The sequence below is a fragment of the Macrobrachium rosenbergii genome, chromosome 9 (assembly GCF_040412425.1).
Source record: "Macrobrachium rosenbergii isolate ZJJX-2024 chromosome 9, ASM4041242v1, whole genome shotgun sequence".
In the NCBI taxonomy this organism is placed as follows: domain Eukaryota; kingdom Metazoa; phylum Arthropoda; class Malacostraca; order Decapoda; family Palaemonidae; genus Macrobrachium; species Macrobrachium rosenbergii.
The window spans coordinates 20942662-20964187 of NC_089749.1; the positions used below are offsets into that span (position 1 = coordinate 20942662).

General features: G+C 37.7%; 2 protein-coding genes across 2 annotated transcripts in view; both read right to left on the minus strand.

The window, feature by feature from the left end:
- The window catches only part of LOC136841543 (vitellogenin-like), a 14138-nt gene extending 12107 nt beyond the window's left edge, over positions 1–2031 (minus strand). The window contains exon 1 of the mRNA XM_067108515.1: positions 1840–2031. Within this exon, the coding sequence (XP_066964616.1) occupies positions 1840–1900 (61 nt within the window). The 5' untranslated portion in view covers positions 1901–2031. The remainder of the gene's footprint in view (positions 1–1839) is intronic.
- A 5159-nt stretch (positions 2032–7190) lies between these two features.
- LOC136841544 (vitellogenin-like) lies at positions 7191–21019 on the minus strand. The gene is made up of 15 exons (XM_067108516.1): positions 20888–21019; positions 18532–18774; positions 18049–18239; positions 16250–17344; positions 15991–16138; positions 14132–15880; positions 13318–13563; positions 13020–13183; positions 11851–12452; positions 11337–11718; positions 10259–10948; positions 9606–10124; positions 9019–9394; positions 8524–8795; positions 7191–8215 (listed from the first exon to the last, which is right to left on the minus strand). Exons 1-15 carry the CDS (start codon positions 20949–20951, stop codon positions 7226–7228), a joined length of 7731 nt encoding a protein of 2576 aa, XP_066964617.1. The 5' UTR covers positions 20952–21019; the 3' UTR covers positions 7191–7225.
- Between the last annotated feature and the right edge of the window lie 507 nt (positions 21020–21526).

Consider the following 21526-nt stretch of genomic DNA (forward strand, 5'->3'; position numbering starts at 1 on the left):
TAGATCCTAATACAGTAAAACACACACACTCTTGCACTATCTGTTTATATTTTACGCTTTAGCATTCTCGTTTATATTTTAACCGCATTTTCTCTCTTTTTTTTGTTTTTTTTTTTGTTTTTTTTGTTTCGTAAACCAAATTGTAAATGCAAACAAGTCTGCAGGGTATACATACATAAGCACACACTCAATTCCATGCCGTCGGTGAACTTGGTACAGCTTGTTGCGTTTTGTCTTGACTACATATGTAAAAAGCATTTTAAATATTTCTATGGTGATTAGAGATGAAATATTCTCTTGTTTACTGTTATGTGTGCTATTAATACTTAGAATAAACTAAACATGTCATAAAGCGGTACAGTAAATCAAGCAAAGGGGAAAAATGCAACACTTATGCACGCACTCATTCGAAGGCGTCGTGAACTTCTTGGCGTTTGTTTCGCAATTTTATGTTTGTGATACAGTAATTCATATTTAATAGAGAGAGAGAGAGAGAGAGAGAGAGAGAGAGAGAGAGAGAGAGAGAGAGAGAGAGAGAGTATAGATTGGTAAATTAACGAATTGGCGGGAAACAGCTGCTTTGTGATTGTGAGGGATTTTCCTGATTTTACTTTTAACATAAAGTATGTTAGTTTACCTTTGTATACCCGTTTTACATTTATGTTCAGTAATAATAATAATAATAATTCCACTAATGCATTAATTTGTTTTAAAAACTGAAAAAAACTATTTTCCTAATTCTTTCTGTAGTAGGCTGAAAACGCTTACTCTGAGAATCACCTTTTCGCCACCGAGGGTGCGATTGTTTTTTTTTCTTTATACACATTACGATGATAATATATCAATATTATAACACAGTATAAATGGATACTGTAAGTAAAATAAATTTCAATAGTATTATGTTTATCTAAAATACAGCTGTAAAAGTCCATTTGACTTTTGCAAATGGATGAGAGTAACACCTGGGCTAGCCTACGTCTATAGTTCACACATAGCCTACACATTTTTATCTCATGCATGTCAATACAATATGGTAGCAACTTATAAGTGACTAATGGTGACAAAACCATGGTAGGCTGTGGGGATAGTTTCGGCTAGGTTACCGTATATGAATAGATTGTACTGCATACCCTATTGTAGGATAGGCTAATTTCAAGTTACACTTTTTCAAGAAACGATGGGATTTTGTAACCTAATCCCATCATAAATGGGGAAATATATATATATATATATATATATATATATATATATATATATATATATATATATATATATATATATATATATATATATTATATATATATATTTATATATATATATTTATATATATATATATATATTTATATATATATATATATATATATATATATATATATATATATATATATATATATATATATATATATATAATATATATATATATATGCTCTCATACATGAAAGATGAAGACTATTTGTAAATGTAATTACACTTATTTTAATTATCTTCCATAAATATGCAAACGGATACAAATCTAAGTTTAGCTTACATAGCAGACAAAGGATTCCGTAGAGACATTTACATCATACTGATGTTTGCACCTTCAATGCACATTTTGACACAAATGCCGACAAAACATTCAAAACACAGACTCACATTATAACAAGGCATTCAATGTACAAAACTACATTATAGCCTAACCTACATGTGTTTTCCTGTATTACACATACTGGCATACACGCAGACGAAAGTCTATGTACAGAATTATATTATTGTGCTTTCTTGGCTTACAGTACATGACATCAGGTCAGACAGAAAAGGGTTTGTAAAGAACCGCAGCATACTGAATAATATAATCACCTGCACTTCCAGCGGCTAGGAGTGTCCCCAGCAGGAGAACGGCCGTAGACGAAGAAGGCATGGCGAAGTGGAAGCACAACACCACACCGTATGAGATATGGGTCCCTGCCCGGTTTATATATACCAGACTTAGCCCCTTGGGGTTTTCGTCCTCTCAATAACACCCAAACGAGGAGCTTCTTGGACGTTATCGAAGATGTCTCGTCTAGTGCAGAGTCAACCCGAAGTGAAGTGTTTGTTTCAGCCAACTTGCATTCTCTGATAAGGATCTGAAACGGTCGGCTTCTGACTTCGGTGGGGTTTCCAAGGTCACCCCTGAATGTCGCGGGTTACTGGAGTTGATAAAGCGGCTGATACGTATCAGTACTCAGGACAATTGGGAATGTCCGTTGGGTGAGTTTGAAAAGGATTCTTTTGCATTTAGAACAGAATATAGGATTTAGGCCAAGCCCTGAACCTATGATATCATTCAGAACTGAAAGGGAAATTAAGGGTTTAAGAAGGTTTGAAATGCGTAACGGGAGGAAAACCTTGCAGCTGCACTAGGGGAAAGTTAAACAAAGGAGATTATGAACGGAACTCGGAAGTACAATAAAAGGAATGAAAGGGGTTGCAACTAGTTGCCGATGGGACGCTGCAAAGAACCTTAAGTAATGCCTGCGGTGCACCGTATGAGTAAAGTGCAATGACGGCACTAACCCCGTACGGGGTCTTTTGGATTTATAACTGTGGGGTATCAGAAATTCGAAATAAAGACAAACGTGTCCTATTCAGTTGCGATTTGTAGGGTATCAGCAACTAACGTCTTATTCACATATTCTTTTAGAGTATCAAATGGACATTGATCATGTTCCTTTAATTCTTGCCACTGATGTTACTGGTCAATTATTCTTGATTAAATTTGGAGATCTTCATTAACTATTCAGATAAATGCTTTTTCTTCTAGAATTATTTTCTTGTTTTTTTTTCCCTGAGAGCTAATTGTTTCTCGTACTTTTTTTTGGAAAGCTTTTTCTTCTGTGAATTTTGTTCTTCTAGAACTTTCTTCTGGTGCTTCTTTTCTTACAATGGCAAATGTGACTTGGACTATTCCATTGGATTTCTGTGTTGCCATTCCAACGAGATTCATTTAAGAGGAAACTTCCAGTATCATCTCAGTGAAACGCTTCTCCCGAGGAGGCCGGTAATAGGCATTTATTGTTCCCTTACGTGTCACGTTACGTAATATCCATTATTATTATTATTATTATTATTATTATTATTATTATTATTATTATTATTATTATTCAGAAGATGAACTTTATTCATATGGAACACGTCCACAAAGAGGCCATCGACTTGAAATTCAAGCCTCCAAAGAATAGCCTATGGTGCTCATTTGGAAGAAGTAGGAGGAGGTAAAGGGAAATACAGAAAGATGAGACCTCACTTATTAAAAAAGCAAAAAAATCATTAATGAATAGATAAAAATGCACTAAAGTGCAAGGAGAACAGTATCCTGTCGTTGTTTTTGTATTCCAAGTTAATAAGAATCTAGAAACTTATCGTAACGCATTATGATCCTCCGTAATCATTCCTGAATTCGTTGATCCTATAAAACACACACACACACACATACACAAGGCTCAAGTTTGCTTAGACCGTGATTTACCCCGGGACTACAGGCTACTCTGCCATCAAGCTACTGGGACCAGTAAAGACTAAAATCGTCAATAATGCTTTACCTTTCTACCGCCAACCCCGTCAAAAAGGAAAAAAAAGGCAGAAAAAGAGAGTCATCGGGAAAGATAAGCCTTCTTTTTAAGTAGCTCGAATCCTGTTACTATTTAGGTGTCAGTTACAATAAAACTTTTCCTTTCTCTAAAGCTCATAGCAATGAGATGAACTTGAATTCATTGAAATACATTAAAATTCAGTCCAGCTGAACGGAATTCGAGTGCTGCTGAAGTCATGAGATTTCCCGCGGCTTATCGTGTCGTGATACTATGCACTGTCAAAGGTTGAGGGAGAGAGAGAGTTCAGGCTACGCATTATTTCTAACCATTAAAAGAAATTTATGATAATGGCTCTATATATATTGAAATACATATATATATATATATAGTGTGTATATATATACATATATATATATATATATATATATATATATATGTGTGTGTGTGTGTGTGTGTGTGTGTGTGTGTGTGTGTGTGTGTGTGTCTGAGTGCGTGTATGCATGTGAATTAGTTTTGTCAAAAATTCCAATGTAATCTTATTTACGTTTTTCTAACTTTAAGCTACATATACCCATTGATATTGAATTATTGAGTTCTCGACCAGAAAGAGGAAGGGCATTCTGGTAACCTCATTATATACTTACATTCATACTGTATAAACGTGAAAGCTCTTGGTACTGAACTTCTGCCTGTCATTTTCCTGTGGGATTCGCTCGTATATATATACAGTATATATATATATATATATATATATATATATATATATATATATATATATATATATTTACTAAAGGACCTCATTCAAACTGGATGGTATCTAATGGAGTTTTTATTCAGATACCATTAGATACCATCCAGATTGAATGAAGTCCTTTAGTAATTCTACTAATGCACAGAACAATTGTGTATGTGATGAAGTTAATATATATGTATATATTTATAGATATATATATATATATATATATATATATATATAGTTATATAATATATATATATATATATCTCTATTTATATATATATTTATAGATATATACATTTATATATATAGTTATATAATATATACAGTATATGTATATATATATATATATATATATATATATATATATATATATATATGATATAATTAACTCTGTGTGAAGTGAAGATGTTCATTTCACTTCACACAGAGTTAATTATATCATATATATATATATATATATATATATATATATATATATATATATATGATATAATTAACTCTGTGTGAAGTGAAGATGAACTTGAATTCATTGAAATACATTAAAATTCAGTCCAGCTGAACGGAATTCGAGTGCTGCTGAAGTCATGAGATTTCCTGCGGCTTATCGTGTCGTGATACTATGCACTGTCAAAGGTTGAGGGAGAGAGAGAGTTCAGGCTACGCATTATTTCTAACCATTAAAAGAAATTTATGATAATGGCTCTATATATATTGAAATACATATATATATAGTGTGTATATATATATGTGTGTGTGTGTGTGTCTGAGTGCGTGTATGCATGTGAATTAGTTTTGTCAATAATTCCAATGTAATCTTATTTACGTTTTTCTAACTCTAAGCTACATATACCCATTGATATTGAATTACTGAGTTCTCGACCAGAAAGAGGAAGGGCATTCTGGTAACCTCATTATATACGTACATTCATACTGTATAAACGTGAAAGCTCTTGGTACTGAACTTCTGCCTGTCATTTTCCTGTGGGATTCGCTCGTATATATATACAGTATATATATATATATATATATATATATATATATATATATATATATATATATATATATATATATATTTACTAAAAGGACCTCATTCAAACTGGATGGTATCTAATGGAGTTTTTTATTCAGATACCATTAGATACCATCCAGATTGAATGAAGTCCTTTTAGTAATTCTACTAATGCACAGAACAATTGTGTATGTGATGAAGTTAATATATATGTATATATTTATAGATATATACATATATATATATATATATATATATATATATATATATATAGTTATATAATATATATATATCTATATTTATATATATTTATAGATATATACATTTATATATATAGTTATATAATATATACAGTATATATATATATATATATATATATATATATATATATATATATATATATATATATATATATATATATATATATATATATATATATATATATATATATATATATATGATATAATTAACTCTGTGTGAAGTGAAGATAAATTCATCTTCACTTCACACAGAGTTAATTATATCATATATATATATATATATATATATATATATATATATATATATATATATATATATATATATATATATATATATGATATAATTAACTCTGTGTGAAGTGAAGATGAACATCCCTTTCCATCGGATAAAAGAAGGGAAAATAATTTGAGGTTTTCAAAAATTTCTCCGCTAACGGAATTAATCGTTCGTTCACCTGTAATGATGAAACTGATTCAGTCATTCAGACACCTATCATTTGACTTTAGAATAATAGAGAAATCTCTTGGAGAAATCCCTTTTCATCCCATTTTTTTTTTTTTGCCCTTGACGTAATGGTCTCCTGAAAAGAACTTATCCTAAAGCACAGAATCTCATCAACAGTTCTTTATCTTCAAGACACAGTCATGCACTCTGACTGTGTCTGACGGTGCATTTTAGTTTGTAGAAAACATGCTGACGTATGACTGGCCAAACATGCGCTCTCCTTATGACACTGATAGGATTTAACGGGGATATTTCGAAACGCTTTGTTACTGTGCCATGCTAGCTGTGTCGTATGACACAACGAGCTGCGTTATACGACACAAAAAGTCATCATTAGTAAAGTGTTATCAGTTATCACTTTTATTTTCATATTTTTTTCATTATTTTGTTATTCTCTAAAACAAATGAAGATCGTGAAAATTTGCTTCCATTAACCGCTTACTAGATTTTTACGGTTTCTCAAAAGGCCTGATTTCGAGTGGAAGTCATTAGAAATGCAATAAGATTTATACCGAGAGCTCTCTCTCTCTCTCTCTCTCTCTCTCTCTCTCTCTCTCTCTCTCTCTCTCTCTCTCTCTCTCTCAGAACAGAAAGTGAGTAAATCAGAAACATGAAATTTTTGTCTTTTTCTATTTGTTTAGTGTGCTTTGAAAAGCTGTATATTAATAACTTGAATACTAATACATGCAGTTAAGTAATTATTGCAACCGTAGTTACAATATAATGGTAAAGTATTCACTGTTATATTTGGATCAGTTCCTCGTTAAGTTGGTCGGTACCGTTCTAGGCTAGCACTCTGCAGGGCCCGAGTTCGAATCTCCGGCCGGCCAATGAAGAATTAGAGGAATTCATTTCTGGTGATAGAAATTAATTTCTCGGTAAAATGTGGTTCAGATTCCACATTAAGCTGTAGGTTCCGTTGCTAGGTAACCAATTGGTTCTTAGCCACATAAAATAAGTCTAATCCTTCGGGCCAGCCCTAGGAGAGCTGTTAATCAGTTCAGTGGTCTGGTCAAACCAAGGTATACTTAACTTGTTAACTTATATTTGGATCACTGAAGAAGACCAAAACACCAAGGATATTAAAAGCATCTTCATTTTCCACTTCTTATTACTATCTAACTTCAATTTCTCAATATATTCACCAGGCCCTAAACATCAACACCCCATGGGAACTAGGGCCAGAACGCCCCTTTCGGCGCAGAGCGTTCTGTAGGCCCTTGCAGCGTCACAAGCATCGTATCCAGCGTAGCACATCTTGACGAACAGGTCCGGTTTCACCACTGAGCTGCATCTTGATCGGATGTTCAGCATGGCGTTGCAGCGCACCATCCTGGAAAACGACGGGTTGACCGCGGCAATGTTGGGCGTCTCGCAGGCCTGGTTCTCCTGCCAGGAGGACACCAGCTGCTGCATGCTGGTCGCCATGGCTCCGCTCGGCATCATCCAGTCGTTGCCGACTTCACCGTCGTAGGTGCCAAAGAGACCTCCGACGCGACCGAAGGCCCAGCCGGAGATCTCCAGGGAGGCCATTCTCGAAGTGCGGAACACGTGCAGGCTCAAGGACTGGGAACTTATCGCAACTTCCAGGTGTGTTCTCGAGACGCTGATAGGACCTTCAGTGTAATGGTTGTGTGTCACGAGTCGCCCATTGATGAAGACTTCTTGGTCAGGCTTGACGACAACTTTTGTCCCTGACACCGTCATGGTGAACTGGGGTGGCTTATCCTCCTCTGGAAACTCCATGGTGAGCTCATTTAAGGGATATGACACCAGCAGGACCTCACACTCAGAACGGGGCAGATGCAAAACAGCGCCGTCGAATGTCAGCAACTCTGTATCGCCGACAATCATGGCCGTTCGATTGAAAGGTGGCAGCAGATCAGAAACTTGATGTGGTAGGAAGTTGTAATAGGCCCATATCAGCTCACTGAGAGTCGGTGGGATTGCAACGTAGTAGGAAAACACTATGCTCTGAAGCAGCTCACTAAGGGAGGCTCTTTGAGCCAGCTGGGAGAGAGAATACACGGGTTTGCTTAAAGGTAGCTGGAGTCTGGCTTCGTTATTTCTGACGTCAAGTGAAAAGAAAGTTAGCTGCTGTATAAGTCTTGCCACAAACGTCTTTGCTGCCCGTTCTGTCCAGTGGCCCTAAAAAGACGAGAATATGTTAGAATTCACACTATTGCAGCAATAGAAGCAATTATTACTCCATTGATAAAATGAAGCATTTTTGTTTCTGCATAGGTCTGTGTATCTTTTCAGTAAATGCAATTGCACATGCAAACTCATTTAAGATAAAAAAAAAAAGCAGGAAGAAAAACAATAGAGAAATTGGGAAACCTTAAGTGTGCTAATGGTACACATTTTCATAACCGAATGGCACTGAACAGATCAACCAAAAGGAATATATATCATTAAACTATTATCTTTCTAACATAGAAAAAAAATACTCGTACATCATTTCCATGAATCCATTTGAGAAGTGTCTGAGTAGAGGGAATCGCCAAAAGGTGTTTTTGCAATTTTACAAGGTCTGCATAAAGAACAGCTTCAGTCTTCGAAAGGATTTGCTGGAAACCCCTATATTCCTCTGGATGCAGAGAAGCAAAGGCTCTCAATTCGTTCTTGATTGCTTGGACTAAGTATCTTGTTTCAAAGCCTTTTAGAAGTCTTTTAATATCTTCGGGTACCTCTCCTTTCTCGACCAAGTCAGCCATGTCCTGTATACCTGAAGTGTGACAAAAATATTTTCAGACTAACATGCAGATACAACAGCAAACGAACAAATGCCTTTCTCAGTGTTCTGTAATAATTAGATAAATCAGCAACCGATGTCAATGTAGGCTTTCAGATTGCAAACATAAGAGAATAAAATTTAAGTGAATTAAAAATCCAGCTGTATGTGTATTATCTAATTAACAGGTAAACAAAACAAAGTCATGATTATTGACCTTTAGCGAGAAAGTCAGCAACCTCTTTGAATTCCGTTTTCCATGCTAGTATTTCTGTCAGCATGTAGTTCTCCATGATTCTACGCAAGCCTTCAATGTGAGACCAGGTCCACTTCAGTATATTTTTCACGTATATTTCTCTTGGACTTTTTAGTAACTGGAGGAAGTCCTTGTATCTTTGAATGAGTCCGTCCCTGACAATGTCTTGGTAAATCTTTGTTATTTCTTGAACGGCTTCTTTGTAAAGGACAACCATTTTGGGAGGTGGAAAGCTGATTTTCTTCTGCTCAGCCTCCAAGAACAGGTAGGCATAAATCCTTAAGAAGTGCCATCTCACACCCTGGCGAACTTTGCTGAGTTTTGTACATGCAGAATTCTGTAAGAAGATGATAAGAACATCATTTTGTGAGTGATCAAGAAAGAACGAACAATATAAAGATGCCTCAGGGTAAAATAGACTTACAACTTAGGAACAATAATAGGCTGACATAAACTTCAACTCTGCTATCTAGTTAAGTGCGTAGGATGCCAAAATCCAGCAGTGACTCCTCTTGAAAAATGAAACAGAGGCGTACGAAGCAACTTACCCACAGTCTATAGGCTTCTGGATATTTGAAGACATAATCAAAACTTATAAGCGATGGGGTTGTCAAGCGAGACTGAAGCAGTGCCACTGGATGCTCACTAGAATTTACTGATTTCTCAAACATGCCAAACTCAAGGTTGTTAGGATCTTGGAGACCCATCGTTGCCTTGCAGACACTTCCGTTCTCCCCATGAACCTTCACACTCATTTCAACATAAGCTCTTTGGCAGACAATGGTCTGGATGTCATGCTTCCCTATAACCGGAATATCTGCTACTGCTGTTATCAGCAAACCTTCACAGTTATAGCTCTTCAGAGGTTTCAGTGACCCAGTTACATCGGCATTCACGCGTCCTCCAGCCTTTAGGTAAAATGAAAAAGCAGCATTTTCTTCGGGAGTGGCTCTGTATTTAAGAGCTGTTGTAAGTGCCACTGGTCTTAGGTTGAAACTGACGTCAAGTCCTTTCATTTGCGGTGAATTGGCTGTAATAACCTTGACTTTTGGGTGCTCAGTCAGTACCTGGAAAAACAAAATAATATTACATTAACCATGCACAGCTTTATTCATAATTTGTAATTTTCTCTCAAACAAATATATAGGGATATATTTTCTGAAAAATGGTTTCAAAGCAACTGGATTACTAGAGGACTTACCCTGGTTGTAATCATTGCCTCGTGCTGATGACTGTTTTCAGAGAGCTGCAAAGATTCCACTGAACCAGAAATTTTGTCCGCTATGTCAGGAAATATATCAACTTCTAACGTTCCTAATCGTATTTTCCCTCCTTTTTTGTAATTAGCAGTAACCTTTATGTCCTTGCTCAGGTGTGGATGACTTAAACAGCCTTGCCACTGAGAATGTGTCTCATTCCAAGAGGACATATGGAGAGATGAAACCTCATAACGCACGTCACGTCTTTCCCTTTCTGGATAGAATTTGAAACTGTATTCATCAGGAGAGAAACTCATCTCCGCTTCCATCGCCTGAAACGGGGAATGAAACCAGACAGCATGGAAATGAGGTGCAGACTTGTTGTACCCAACTCTGTAGACCAGCGGTTCAGCAGTCATTCTGAGCAGACTCGTCACGTCCCTCCCGCCTATATGCAGTCCAGTGTCAGTCATTTCCCTTATGGTTCTCAGCAGGTCGACAACTGAGTCCAGTCTCATCACGATGTTGACGTTGCGAATGCGAGTCCCAGGGTAGAACTGAAGATCCCAAGTGAGTACTGAGTTTTTCCTGTCGGTTTCCACAGTGAAGTCCATTTTACTTGAGTGGGCTTCATTGTGTAGCACCATCTCCATTATCAGAGGATTGTGAATGGCATGGTTAGAAGCCTTTACCTGTTAAGCATTAATAAAGATCTCATATTACGTTTATAATAGTCCATTCAAGCATGGATTTTCCAGTAATTGATAAGAAAGCCATATTCATTGACATCTGTTTTGTGACATAGCTATACAGTGTAATGCATATATAAAAATTCAAACATGTTCGTATACATGCACATGTTGTATGCCGAACTGCATGTTTATTAACACATGTTTGCATGTCTTACTTACAAAAAATATTTGTTTATGAAAAAATCTTTTTTTGAAACTTCTGTTCAAGACCGAAATATTGATACTTTAATATTCTGTTTGACACTGACTCTCGAACAAAGACACAAGAAAGTATCCCACAAGTATATAAATAAAGTACAAATATGCGCTTTGGATTTTTATCTCTCACCTTCAAAAAAATCTCCCTTCCTCCAGGCTTGAGAGAGTGAACCGCCTCTATGAAACATTTAGTTTCATGGCTATCAGGTGGTATGAATTTCACCTCAGTCGCTATCTTGAATGCAGAGGAACTGTGAGGGTTCTGAATATGCAACATCCCTTTCATATTATAGTGCTTCTTTGCCAAAGTCGTAAGCGATATAACTGTCTCCAGTTTGATGGAAGAAGCTAATTGCTCCACTTTGAAATCTACCCGTGTGACGATTGTCTTACGAGTTGGTAACGTTAAAGAGATGCCAGTGCTCCTCTCTGTTGATTCAGAACCTTCATCTCCGTCAACGGAATCAGTCAGCTTTACTTGATACCTCTTACCCAAGAACTTGATGTCTCCACTGGAATGAAGAAGGATACAACAGTAAAACAATTTAATAATAAGTTAGAATATATACAATTCTACAAAACTATATATGACATCATAAATTTATTTGATTTGGTTTATTTCTAACTGAACAAGATGCCTGTACCTGATAGTGGTTTGTTCAGAGTCTGAAGGGTCGATGACCAAGGCCAGATCCAGACTTAATTTTTTGTTGGGATAACGGTCAGCATCCCAGGAGAAATCTGCACTCAGAGTCTTGTTAGCTACGTTGAGATCAGCAAGCCCTTTCATGCGTCGTGGGTATGGGGTATTTGGGAACCACTGGTTATTCAGCAAGATGGTGACGTGACTCGCAGAAATGATCAGATAGAATTCATTGTCAATTAAAGTTGGGACGAACAGTTCAATGCCATAGACGATATTATTGGGGTACTCAGCATCAGTATTCCAGTTCAGGGCAAAGACTTTGGTGATGCGGCTCCTTACGTCGACAGAGATCAGCTGAGTGACCTGGGAAAATGTAACAGCCACGTAAACGTTGTAAGGGCCCGCTGTCAGAGTTGTTATATTCAAGTTCCCTTCGAACGAAAGCGCATGCAGGGATGCGCTGAATGACAAAGGTCCTGAAATTTCCAAAAGCAGATGTTTTCCATGCCTGAGGCTGGACTTGATCTCCAACTCGTTGGCTCTTTGGCTTGTGAATGTATTTTCAAGGTGAATAGGCTTTAGGTAGCTTGGAATATCCACCTGTTGGGGAAAAAGAAGGCAGGTGAACAAAGCTGGGTGATAATGTTGGGCTTAGCTTTAAGCAACTACTTACATACTTCTTTTTTTCTTAATTCTCCACACCTCTCACAGTTATGGCCCACGGAAGCATTGCGTATGTTTTTGTACAGAAAATAGCTTTTAGTTAGCCAGGAAATGAGGAAAAGAGTTTTAGTGAAATCTTCCTGACTTAGAATTCCAACAGTATTCCTTGTGGCATGGCACAGAGAGGTCTTATATTGCATTTGTGCACAAGAGGAGAAAATATGATTAATTTAATCTGAGTATGTTTGTAATGAACCATTTACATTTCTAAAGGAGTTACGAAAGAAACTTCATAAGACTGTACATTAACGAAATGCTCTTTCACCGAAACACACCAGAAAATCTTTTTTCCTTTACTGTTTCTCCTGTGAGTTTGAAAGCAATGTACTTGATGAAAATTTTTGTAAGGACAGAGAAATGTACAAGTCTTCTACGTAGGGCTGCCTTTTTAGAACAGGAATATTACAATTTCTCGCAGAAATGCTAAGAAAACAGGGTTCATACCAAAATTGTTGAGGTGGAAGTTTCGCCAATCCGTCCAGACATAAGATCTATCACGCAGATTTTGTTTTGGGTAGTAGGATGCATTACATCTATGGCAATACCAGACTGGATGTTCTCATTCAGTATGTCTATAGATGCTTTGTAAAGCTCACTTCTAACTTTTGCTGGAAAAAAATAATTTCTGAAAATTATTTTTAAAAGCAGTAAATTATTTCCATATTTTTTACAGAATGTATTTTAGATTTGGAAACTATTTTCAGTCATCTGTTTACTGACAAATAACTTCTTAATTACTAACCTTTTAGGGCTGTTTTAAAAGTAAAAAGGCTGTCTAATGACCCTTTCACTTCATGTGTCCCCGATAAGAGTAAAATCTCGTCTCTTAGTTTCGTCAGTTTTAATGAGGACTCATAAGTGAATCCTTTGGGTTTCCTGATGAAGGAAACCAACTTCCAGCCTTTCAGAGCAACTTGGAGCTCGAATTTATGTGGCGTTACTTCCAGGGGTATGGCCCTGCGAGGTCTGAAGGTCCAGTCACTGGAAGCTAGAAGAAAAAGACATTTGACAGGCTTCTTTATCTTGCTTCGTAATGAATGATTATCGTAGATGTTTTCGTAAATATTCTACAGGTATCCAAAGTATCAAGTCCAGTGGCGTCATTTCAGATTTTTTTTGGGGGGTGGGGGGGCCAAAGGTTTAGAACTTATGGTATGAGTTGGGTGGCAAGTGAAGCAAGCCCTATCAGATGGGGGTAGGAGGGGTCGCTGATGGTATGGGTGGGGTGGCGAGTGAAGCCAACCCTATCAGGTGGGGGTAGGGGAGGTCGCTGTAAGTCACCCCGAGAAATTTTTCGAAATTTGTGCGCATTCTGGAGCATTTTGAAGTCATATAAGAGCTGTATTGAGTTCATAAAGCAGCAAAAAGGTGTGCCACACCTACCCACATATTATTATTATTACTATTATTATTTCAAAGGCTAGGGGGCAAACCAAGTCTTGGGGGAGGCCATCAGTGTCTTGAGGGTGGCAAGTGCCCCCCCAACCCCCGTCCTCGCCCCCCAAATGACGCCCCTGGTATCAACTTCATTAAAGAATGGGCACTGAGTTACTTACATTCAAAGTCAATAATAATTTGTTCTTTCAAGACATTACTTGTCTTGGCCACAATTTCGACGGCTTCGGTAAGGCCACTGGACCTCCAGTAGAATCTTGTCTCTGCAACCAGGGACGCTGAAGTCATATTCAGAGTAGGACTGAAGAAGACTTTAACATCGATCCTCTTTTCTACTATATTTCCAGACGTATGGGAAATGATCTTCACCCTGCGGTGAGCTTCACTTTCATCTACCTTATATCTGATAACAACATCAATCTCTTTTTCATCTTCTTGATTTTCTGCTTGCACTGAAAAGCTGCTCTCCATCCTCGGGGATTCAATGGCAGCCGATAGCCGGCGGCGACCATGCGCCAGTAAGTACTCAAGCTTGGCTTTGCTCTCCTTCACTGGAAGGAAGTTGCAGACCCTTAGAAGCAGTAGCACTGTCTTTTCACCATGAGTATTTTTCACGTGAGCTTTCATGTGGTATCCGGTCATGGAGGAGTCAGTTTTCTCAACTGACAGCTTCACACTAGATTTTTGGCCAAGGGGAAATCCTTCAGCCAATAATATGTTTGGGGCATTAATGGCATAGCAAATTTTAATTCCCAAAATTGGTTCCAGATACTGACTGCATGAGTTCACTTCAGTTCGAATATCTCTGAGGGAAGAAGGAATCACCTTTTCCTCAGGAATTCCTCTTATGGCTTTCATCAAGTAAATCTCATTTTCAAAGCTCATCAGTTCAGTCTTTTCAGGGAAGTCCAGTCCAAGTTCAAGTTCTCCTTCAGGTGTCGTCTGAAGAACCAGGGAAATGTCCTCCTTACTATACATGCTGGCTGCAAACTTTAATCCCTCTTTTGCAAAGTAACTATCATAGCCAATGAAAGCCTCTAATGTACCAGAAATGCTAGGAGCAGTGGCTAGCGTGGCTTTACTGTGCCTCATGTACGATAACAGGTTATGTAAAACTATTTTGCCACTGATTTTCAATCCCACAACTGCAGTTCCTTCTATTTCAAGTTTGAGAGGCACTCCATGGATGGTGGGTAGTGAGTAGTCAAATCGAATTTGAACAGTATGAGTCGTGTCAATGTTCATATTCCTTATTTCGTCAATCAATTTTCTAGCTAGATCAAGTAAAGATTCAATCATTCTGTCGGTATCCACATCATAAACCTTTCCTTTAACTGATGAATAGCATATTTCTTGGCCCATGAATCGAGCAAACGTATCAAGCTGAGGCACTTTTGCTTTTGGACCACCATAAAGTTTCTCAAGAAAAAGGAGTATAGTTGAATAGTCAATTGATCTCCTTCGTCTGATGGCATCTTCCAGCTCTTCAATAATTCTCCTGCCTTCATCTCGAGCAAATGTACTGACGTCGTGTAACATTCCTCCGGAGGAAGTCTTACGGAAATACCCGTCAGGACCAAACCAGGACTCCAGAGTTGGTTCAATTCCTTTGATACGTGCTCCGAACTCCCCCAAATTCAGAGATGTTCCCCCAATGTCTGCTGTCACATTGACTCCAACTGACCGAGGGAAATAGGAAGCTGTGTCATAAATGAGATTGGAATCAATGTTAAGTCCAGCGTTAAGAAGTGGTGAGTAATAGGAGAATTCGTTATTCCTGGAATATTTCCGAAAGTCTGATGTAAAATTAGTTGGGATCACAACATCTCTTAAGATTCTCCACTGATTTTCGTACCTGGAGGATCTTGATGTCTGAATCTTCAGCAGGTGAGTTATAATAAAACTGCGAACTGAAGGGAAAGGAAATATACATAATCAAATTAGCTAGCAGTACATGCAGGCACAATACATTATCATCAAAACAATAAGCTTTACAAAAAGAAGTGAGGGGAAAACTTACCCTGTGTACTGGTCTCTTTTGTCATTTTTTCTATCATCATTAACAAGTCATTTTCATCAGCACATCTAACAGCTTGCAAATAGGACGCAATGCGGACTTCAGTGTTTATGTCACTGTCGACAGCAATACTTGATAGCTGTGTAGTTGCCTGGAACAAAAAGGAAAGTGAATTGTATGCTTTGATGCTTAATATTTCTGAAAAGATTATAACAGCACTCTTTAATTTATCAATGAAAAGTTGTTCAAAACTAATACCTACTTCTTTCTGGCACTTAGCATTTCTAAAGGCCTCGGCTGCGGCTATGCGGACGTCAGTGTTGGCCTCCACTCTCTCCAAGCATCTGATTATAACTCTTGCATAATGAGTGTCGATAATACCAAAATTGCCAAGGGCTTTCAGATTAGCTAACGCAGCCTCTTGTGCATCGTCGTCGCTGGTGTATTCACAGTCCCTTTCGATCTTGTCTCCCAAAATTTCAAGAATTTCTTGTATGGGAGCTTCTCTCTCACAGTTTTGATGAAGTCGGCAGTAATTGTTGACCAGCGAGGCAGCTGCAAGAGTAGTCTGAGGCAAAGACTTTGTTCCATTGAATAAGCTCATAACTGCGTTAACAGCTTCCAGGTTAGGCCGATGAGTCAGGTGCAGAGCAGCAATGTATAAAGCATGTCTTCCTTTTGACACTTCTTTGCTAACCAGTTCATCTACCATGACTCTTACAGCTCCTGATTCAAATACAAAGGCAATAGCATCCAGGAAGATGTTCTCAAGATGCTTGTAATGAGAACAGTAATCGCCATGGCGAATTTTATTCAGAACTGCCGGAATTGCTGAATCCGGAACTTGCTTAAGGTAGAAAATGGCCTGAGATACTAAGCTAGCAGTGTCATGTTGAACTAAGCTTCCAGATATGCTGCAAATCTGACTTAAAATGTCATCCAAATGGGGTATGAGTGATGGGTCCTTTTTGGGGGTCTTGTGGTCGTACAGGAGGCTCCCCTCCAGAATATTACCCCTAAGATTAACCAAAGAAGAAGGCACTGGAGCATCTGTGGAACGAAGGATGAAGTCTGACCCAAGTTGGGCTTCTATGTACTTGTAAGAGCCATAAAGTGGGCGAATTGTTTTCTTATCAGAACAGGTTATTTTAATGTAAATGTTTCCCACAATTACTTGCTCACATGTCGATTTTGATTCTTCTACCGGGAGTGAACCTTGAAGCCAAGCGACAGGGTTTCCTGCTCGTGTCAGGTAGTGATCGCGGCAACGACGATGGTCTTTTTCTTTGGTGACGAAAGTCTTCTGCAGTCGATTTCTTACGCTATACTCTGTTGCGCAGTTCCCCACAACGTCGATCTGGAGGATGATGAAAATTGTAGTCTCAGTGAATCTACAGTAGGTTCTCAGTCATTTCCCGTGAAGGGAAAGAAATGAAAATCCTGTACATTTATAAATATATGACCTTGTATTAATAACTAATGCACGGTACTTCCCGTTATGTTATTATGTCCCACAAGAGTACTAATTTATTTCCGCCTGTCTTATCACAGAAAGAGAGTAAGCATGATGATTTACTGAAAGCTTAATCATCTTGACATTCATCCCTTGGTCAATTGAAGGCTGGGGCTTTTGTTGTGGTTGACCAATTGTGCTGGAATTTTAATTTAGACTGAATTTACTCAAGTGATGTTACTCATTTCATTATCTTATGTGATATGAAGAAAAAAATCAAATGGCTTGTTGTGTTTAATATTGAGAACTGAGGCAAGAAACACCATCTCAAAACTACTGTTTAGGTTTGAAGGGTAAAACACCTCATGGAGTCTTTCTAATCCACATGCTAACCCAAGACCTGACAAAAGATAGAGGTTCAAAGTAGAGGTGTTGCCCCTGCCTTCGAAACAAAAAACCAGCATTGGCAAAACTCACAGCCGACCTCGGGACAGGAATGAGCATCAGTGGATAATAATTTTTTTGTCATCAGTCTTATTCTGGCATGCAGTGATCAGGCAACTCTTAACTAATTGGATATAGAACAGCAATGTTGTATCTGCCACTACCTCAGTGAACTGCAGCCCAGTGTTGACGGGGGAGAGAGTAGGAAGTGAGTTTTGGAAGACCGATGCAATGCCCTTCTTGAAATTCAAGGACCAGGTGTCTTCGTCCGTGTGGCTGCAGACGTGTTGGACTTGGCCGTCATAGATAGCAACTACCAGGGCATATCTTTCTATAGAAGACGCTGATGGATGGCCTGTGAAATACTCTGTTGAATTATTAATGTTTTGGAACTCTTTCAATGGTTTTTTCCTGGACTCCTTATGGTCTTCCTTCTTTATAAGTGTCTTTCCACTTCCTGGGAGATAAATCACTGCTCATTCTTTCTTGTTTCTTACTGCAAGGACTGGTCTGAACAAGAGGACTTGGGGTTCTCCCGACAAAAAACGTGAATTCTCTGTATACAGTCACAAAAACTACCTAGATCTTTTTAATCCATTTAACAAAATAAAAGTAAGGTTAATACAGATGAATAAATAATTGCTTACTTGCACCGCCGTCAATAACTGGGTTTTTGACAGAGATGGCCACATCGCAGGGACTGAGCCAAGATAAGGAGACCTCGGCTTTCCAGGAAGTCTCCACGACGGCCCCGTTCACATCCTGCAGGTGGACTTGAGACTTCCCAGTATAGAGATATAAGTAGGTCTGCCCCGTCTTATAAGAGAGCTTTGGAGAACCAGTGATGGGGCATTCTCTAGAGCACAGGGGAAATTCGAGAGGTCCAGACACTGGAAAGAAAGTGAAAGATAAATCAGAAAGGCATTCAGCTGCTGAAATTAAGCATTCTCTGTAAGATAAGGAAAATGTAGGTGGTGCAGCTGCTGGAGTGAAAGAAGAGCCTTCAAAAAAATATGCACACACACACTTACACACACACACACACAGACATATATATATATTTATATATATATATATATATATATATATATATATATATATATATATATATATATATATATATATATATATATTCGACGGATACTTGGCATTGAGGACTGTTATTCCTAGAAAGCTTTTAACTTTTATTGAATAAATATCTCCGCTAGATACCATTCAGTTTCAATGAGGTCCTGTTAGTAAATGTATTAATGCACAGATAATTGTGTAGGTGATAAAGTTAATATATATATATATATATATATATATATATATATATATATCTATATAATCATCCAAAGTTCTCATGCTTAAGAAATCTTTCCACAATATAAGGTGATTCGGATGGTTCAGGCGCTGGAATGAAAGTGGAATCCCAAGATAAAGTAGGTTAGATAATCATCCAATCCCTGGAATAAGAATAAAGTGCCAGAGGAACTGGATGTGGTTTAGGAACTGAAACAAACTGAATCTGAGGGAAACAAATGTGTTATGCATTATCAGTGATGCATTTTCTAGAACATGCGGCAGCCAACTGCTGGAATGACACATTCTTCAGGACGCAGGGAACCCAAAGTGGTCTGCGATTAATTCGGGTGCTACAGTCAGAATGGATTTTGATGTATGGAAAATTTATTCCCAAGATATTTAGTCACATTTCATGGAACTTAGACCACGGGAATTGCTGCAAATAAATAGCGGACAATTCAGCTGCCGCAGTCATAACTAGTCGGGATTTGCTAACATCTTTTGCTAACTGAGATGCTGCAGTTTTACTGGATATATTAAGAACACGTATCATACCTCCAAGTTGAGGCACTGGGTGCAATCGCTTATCTTATGTTTCATGAATCCTTACGTAATTAAGAGCTTCAGCTTCGTTCTGTTCACTGTTTGGGATTTTGCTGTTATTATCATTCCCATGAATTAGGCAATAAACAGATAGATAAGTAAAGAGGGGCGATATTAATTTTTATATTGATTTGGGGTGTTTAACCATATACTGTATGTATATATATATATATATATATATATATATATATATATATATATATATATATATATATATATATATATATATATATATATAGAATGTGTGTCTGTGTGCGTATTATAAATGTATATGCATATCTAAAAAATACTTTGACCCTACCTTCCAGAAAGTTAGTGTCAGCAGCAATGATTAGATACAGGTAAGTAGGGTGCTGGACGGTGATGATACGAGATAAAGAAACTGATAAAACAAAATGGCTGCGCTCTTATGGGTTCACCTTGAAGGAAATTAGGTTGTGATTTACATCGTCAGTAACTTCTCACAGTCAGCATTAGTAAAAATATGTTTTGATAAGTACGGAAGAGCTTAAGGGCAATTTTTCATACTAAGTGATGAGGTATTGAAAAGCCAAATAGAAAGAGCTCAGCTCACTAGCTCAGACCTCCTTAACTTGAAAAGAAAAATATCTATCGAAACCGTATCCGGATTCAAATCAAAGATTAATCAATTCTCTCTTGTTATATAGCCAACTCCTTTACAAAATCTCATGAAAATCCGTCCAGAGGATTACGCAATAGTTGGAGAACAGACAGACAGATAAACCAACACGGAAAAAAAACAGGTGAAGTCAGGGGTATTAACCCAGTAAGTATCCACCTCGAGGCGCTAGTACTAAACATGGCTTGGAAGATCAGTGGTCGCCATATATATATATATATATATATAACATATATATATTATATATATATATATATATATATATATATATATATATATATATATATATATATATATGGCGTATTATATATGTATGTCTATATTTCTGTGTCGACAAATTATATTAATAAAGCGATAACTTTTGATCACCGAGGCCTAGTACTAAACAAAGCGTCCCATTGAGCTTCCGCCATGTTTAGTACTAGCGCCTCGGAGGTGGATACATACCGGGTTAATACCGAAGCCAGGTTTACCTGTGGCATCAGAGAGAGACGAGATGCTGAGCAACAGTAAATATGTCCCAAGACTTAGAAACATCCTGCATGCTGTTGTGAATAATATATTCGATGTTAGTGGAAGCACAGGCTTTCTTTGTTTCGTTTGCGGTTCAGCGAATGTCATACACTAAGAATGGAAAATAAACTGGGCACTTTTGCGACGGAAGTGCTAAGCACTTGAGAAAAGGATGCTGCCGCTGTGCATCTGAGATGTTGCTGTACGCATGAGGTCTCTCAACGCAAAGGCTTGCCATGCACCTTCGCCACTGTGCGCAAGATTTGATTTTATATCGATTTGATACATGCAATAAAATGTCATGCGAGTACGCTCAGAAGTTGCTATACACTCGAACTGCATGCACTGGCGTAGCTATACACTCGAAGTGCTGTACACGTACGCCCGAACTACTGTGGGCGGCTACAGTATACACGAACTGCTATACACAGTTGCTATACTCTTGCGATGCGATGCACATAGATAGCTACGCAGGAGAGTAAGATGACACGAACAAGGTTTCAAAACGGTGTGTGGGGAATGAAAATCTCTTATTATAATATCAGTAACCAATCAAGACTTTCGATTGAAATTATAATCTCAGCAGATATTCAAGAGGT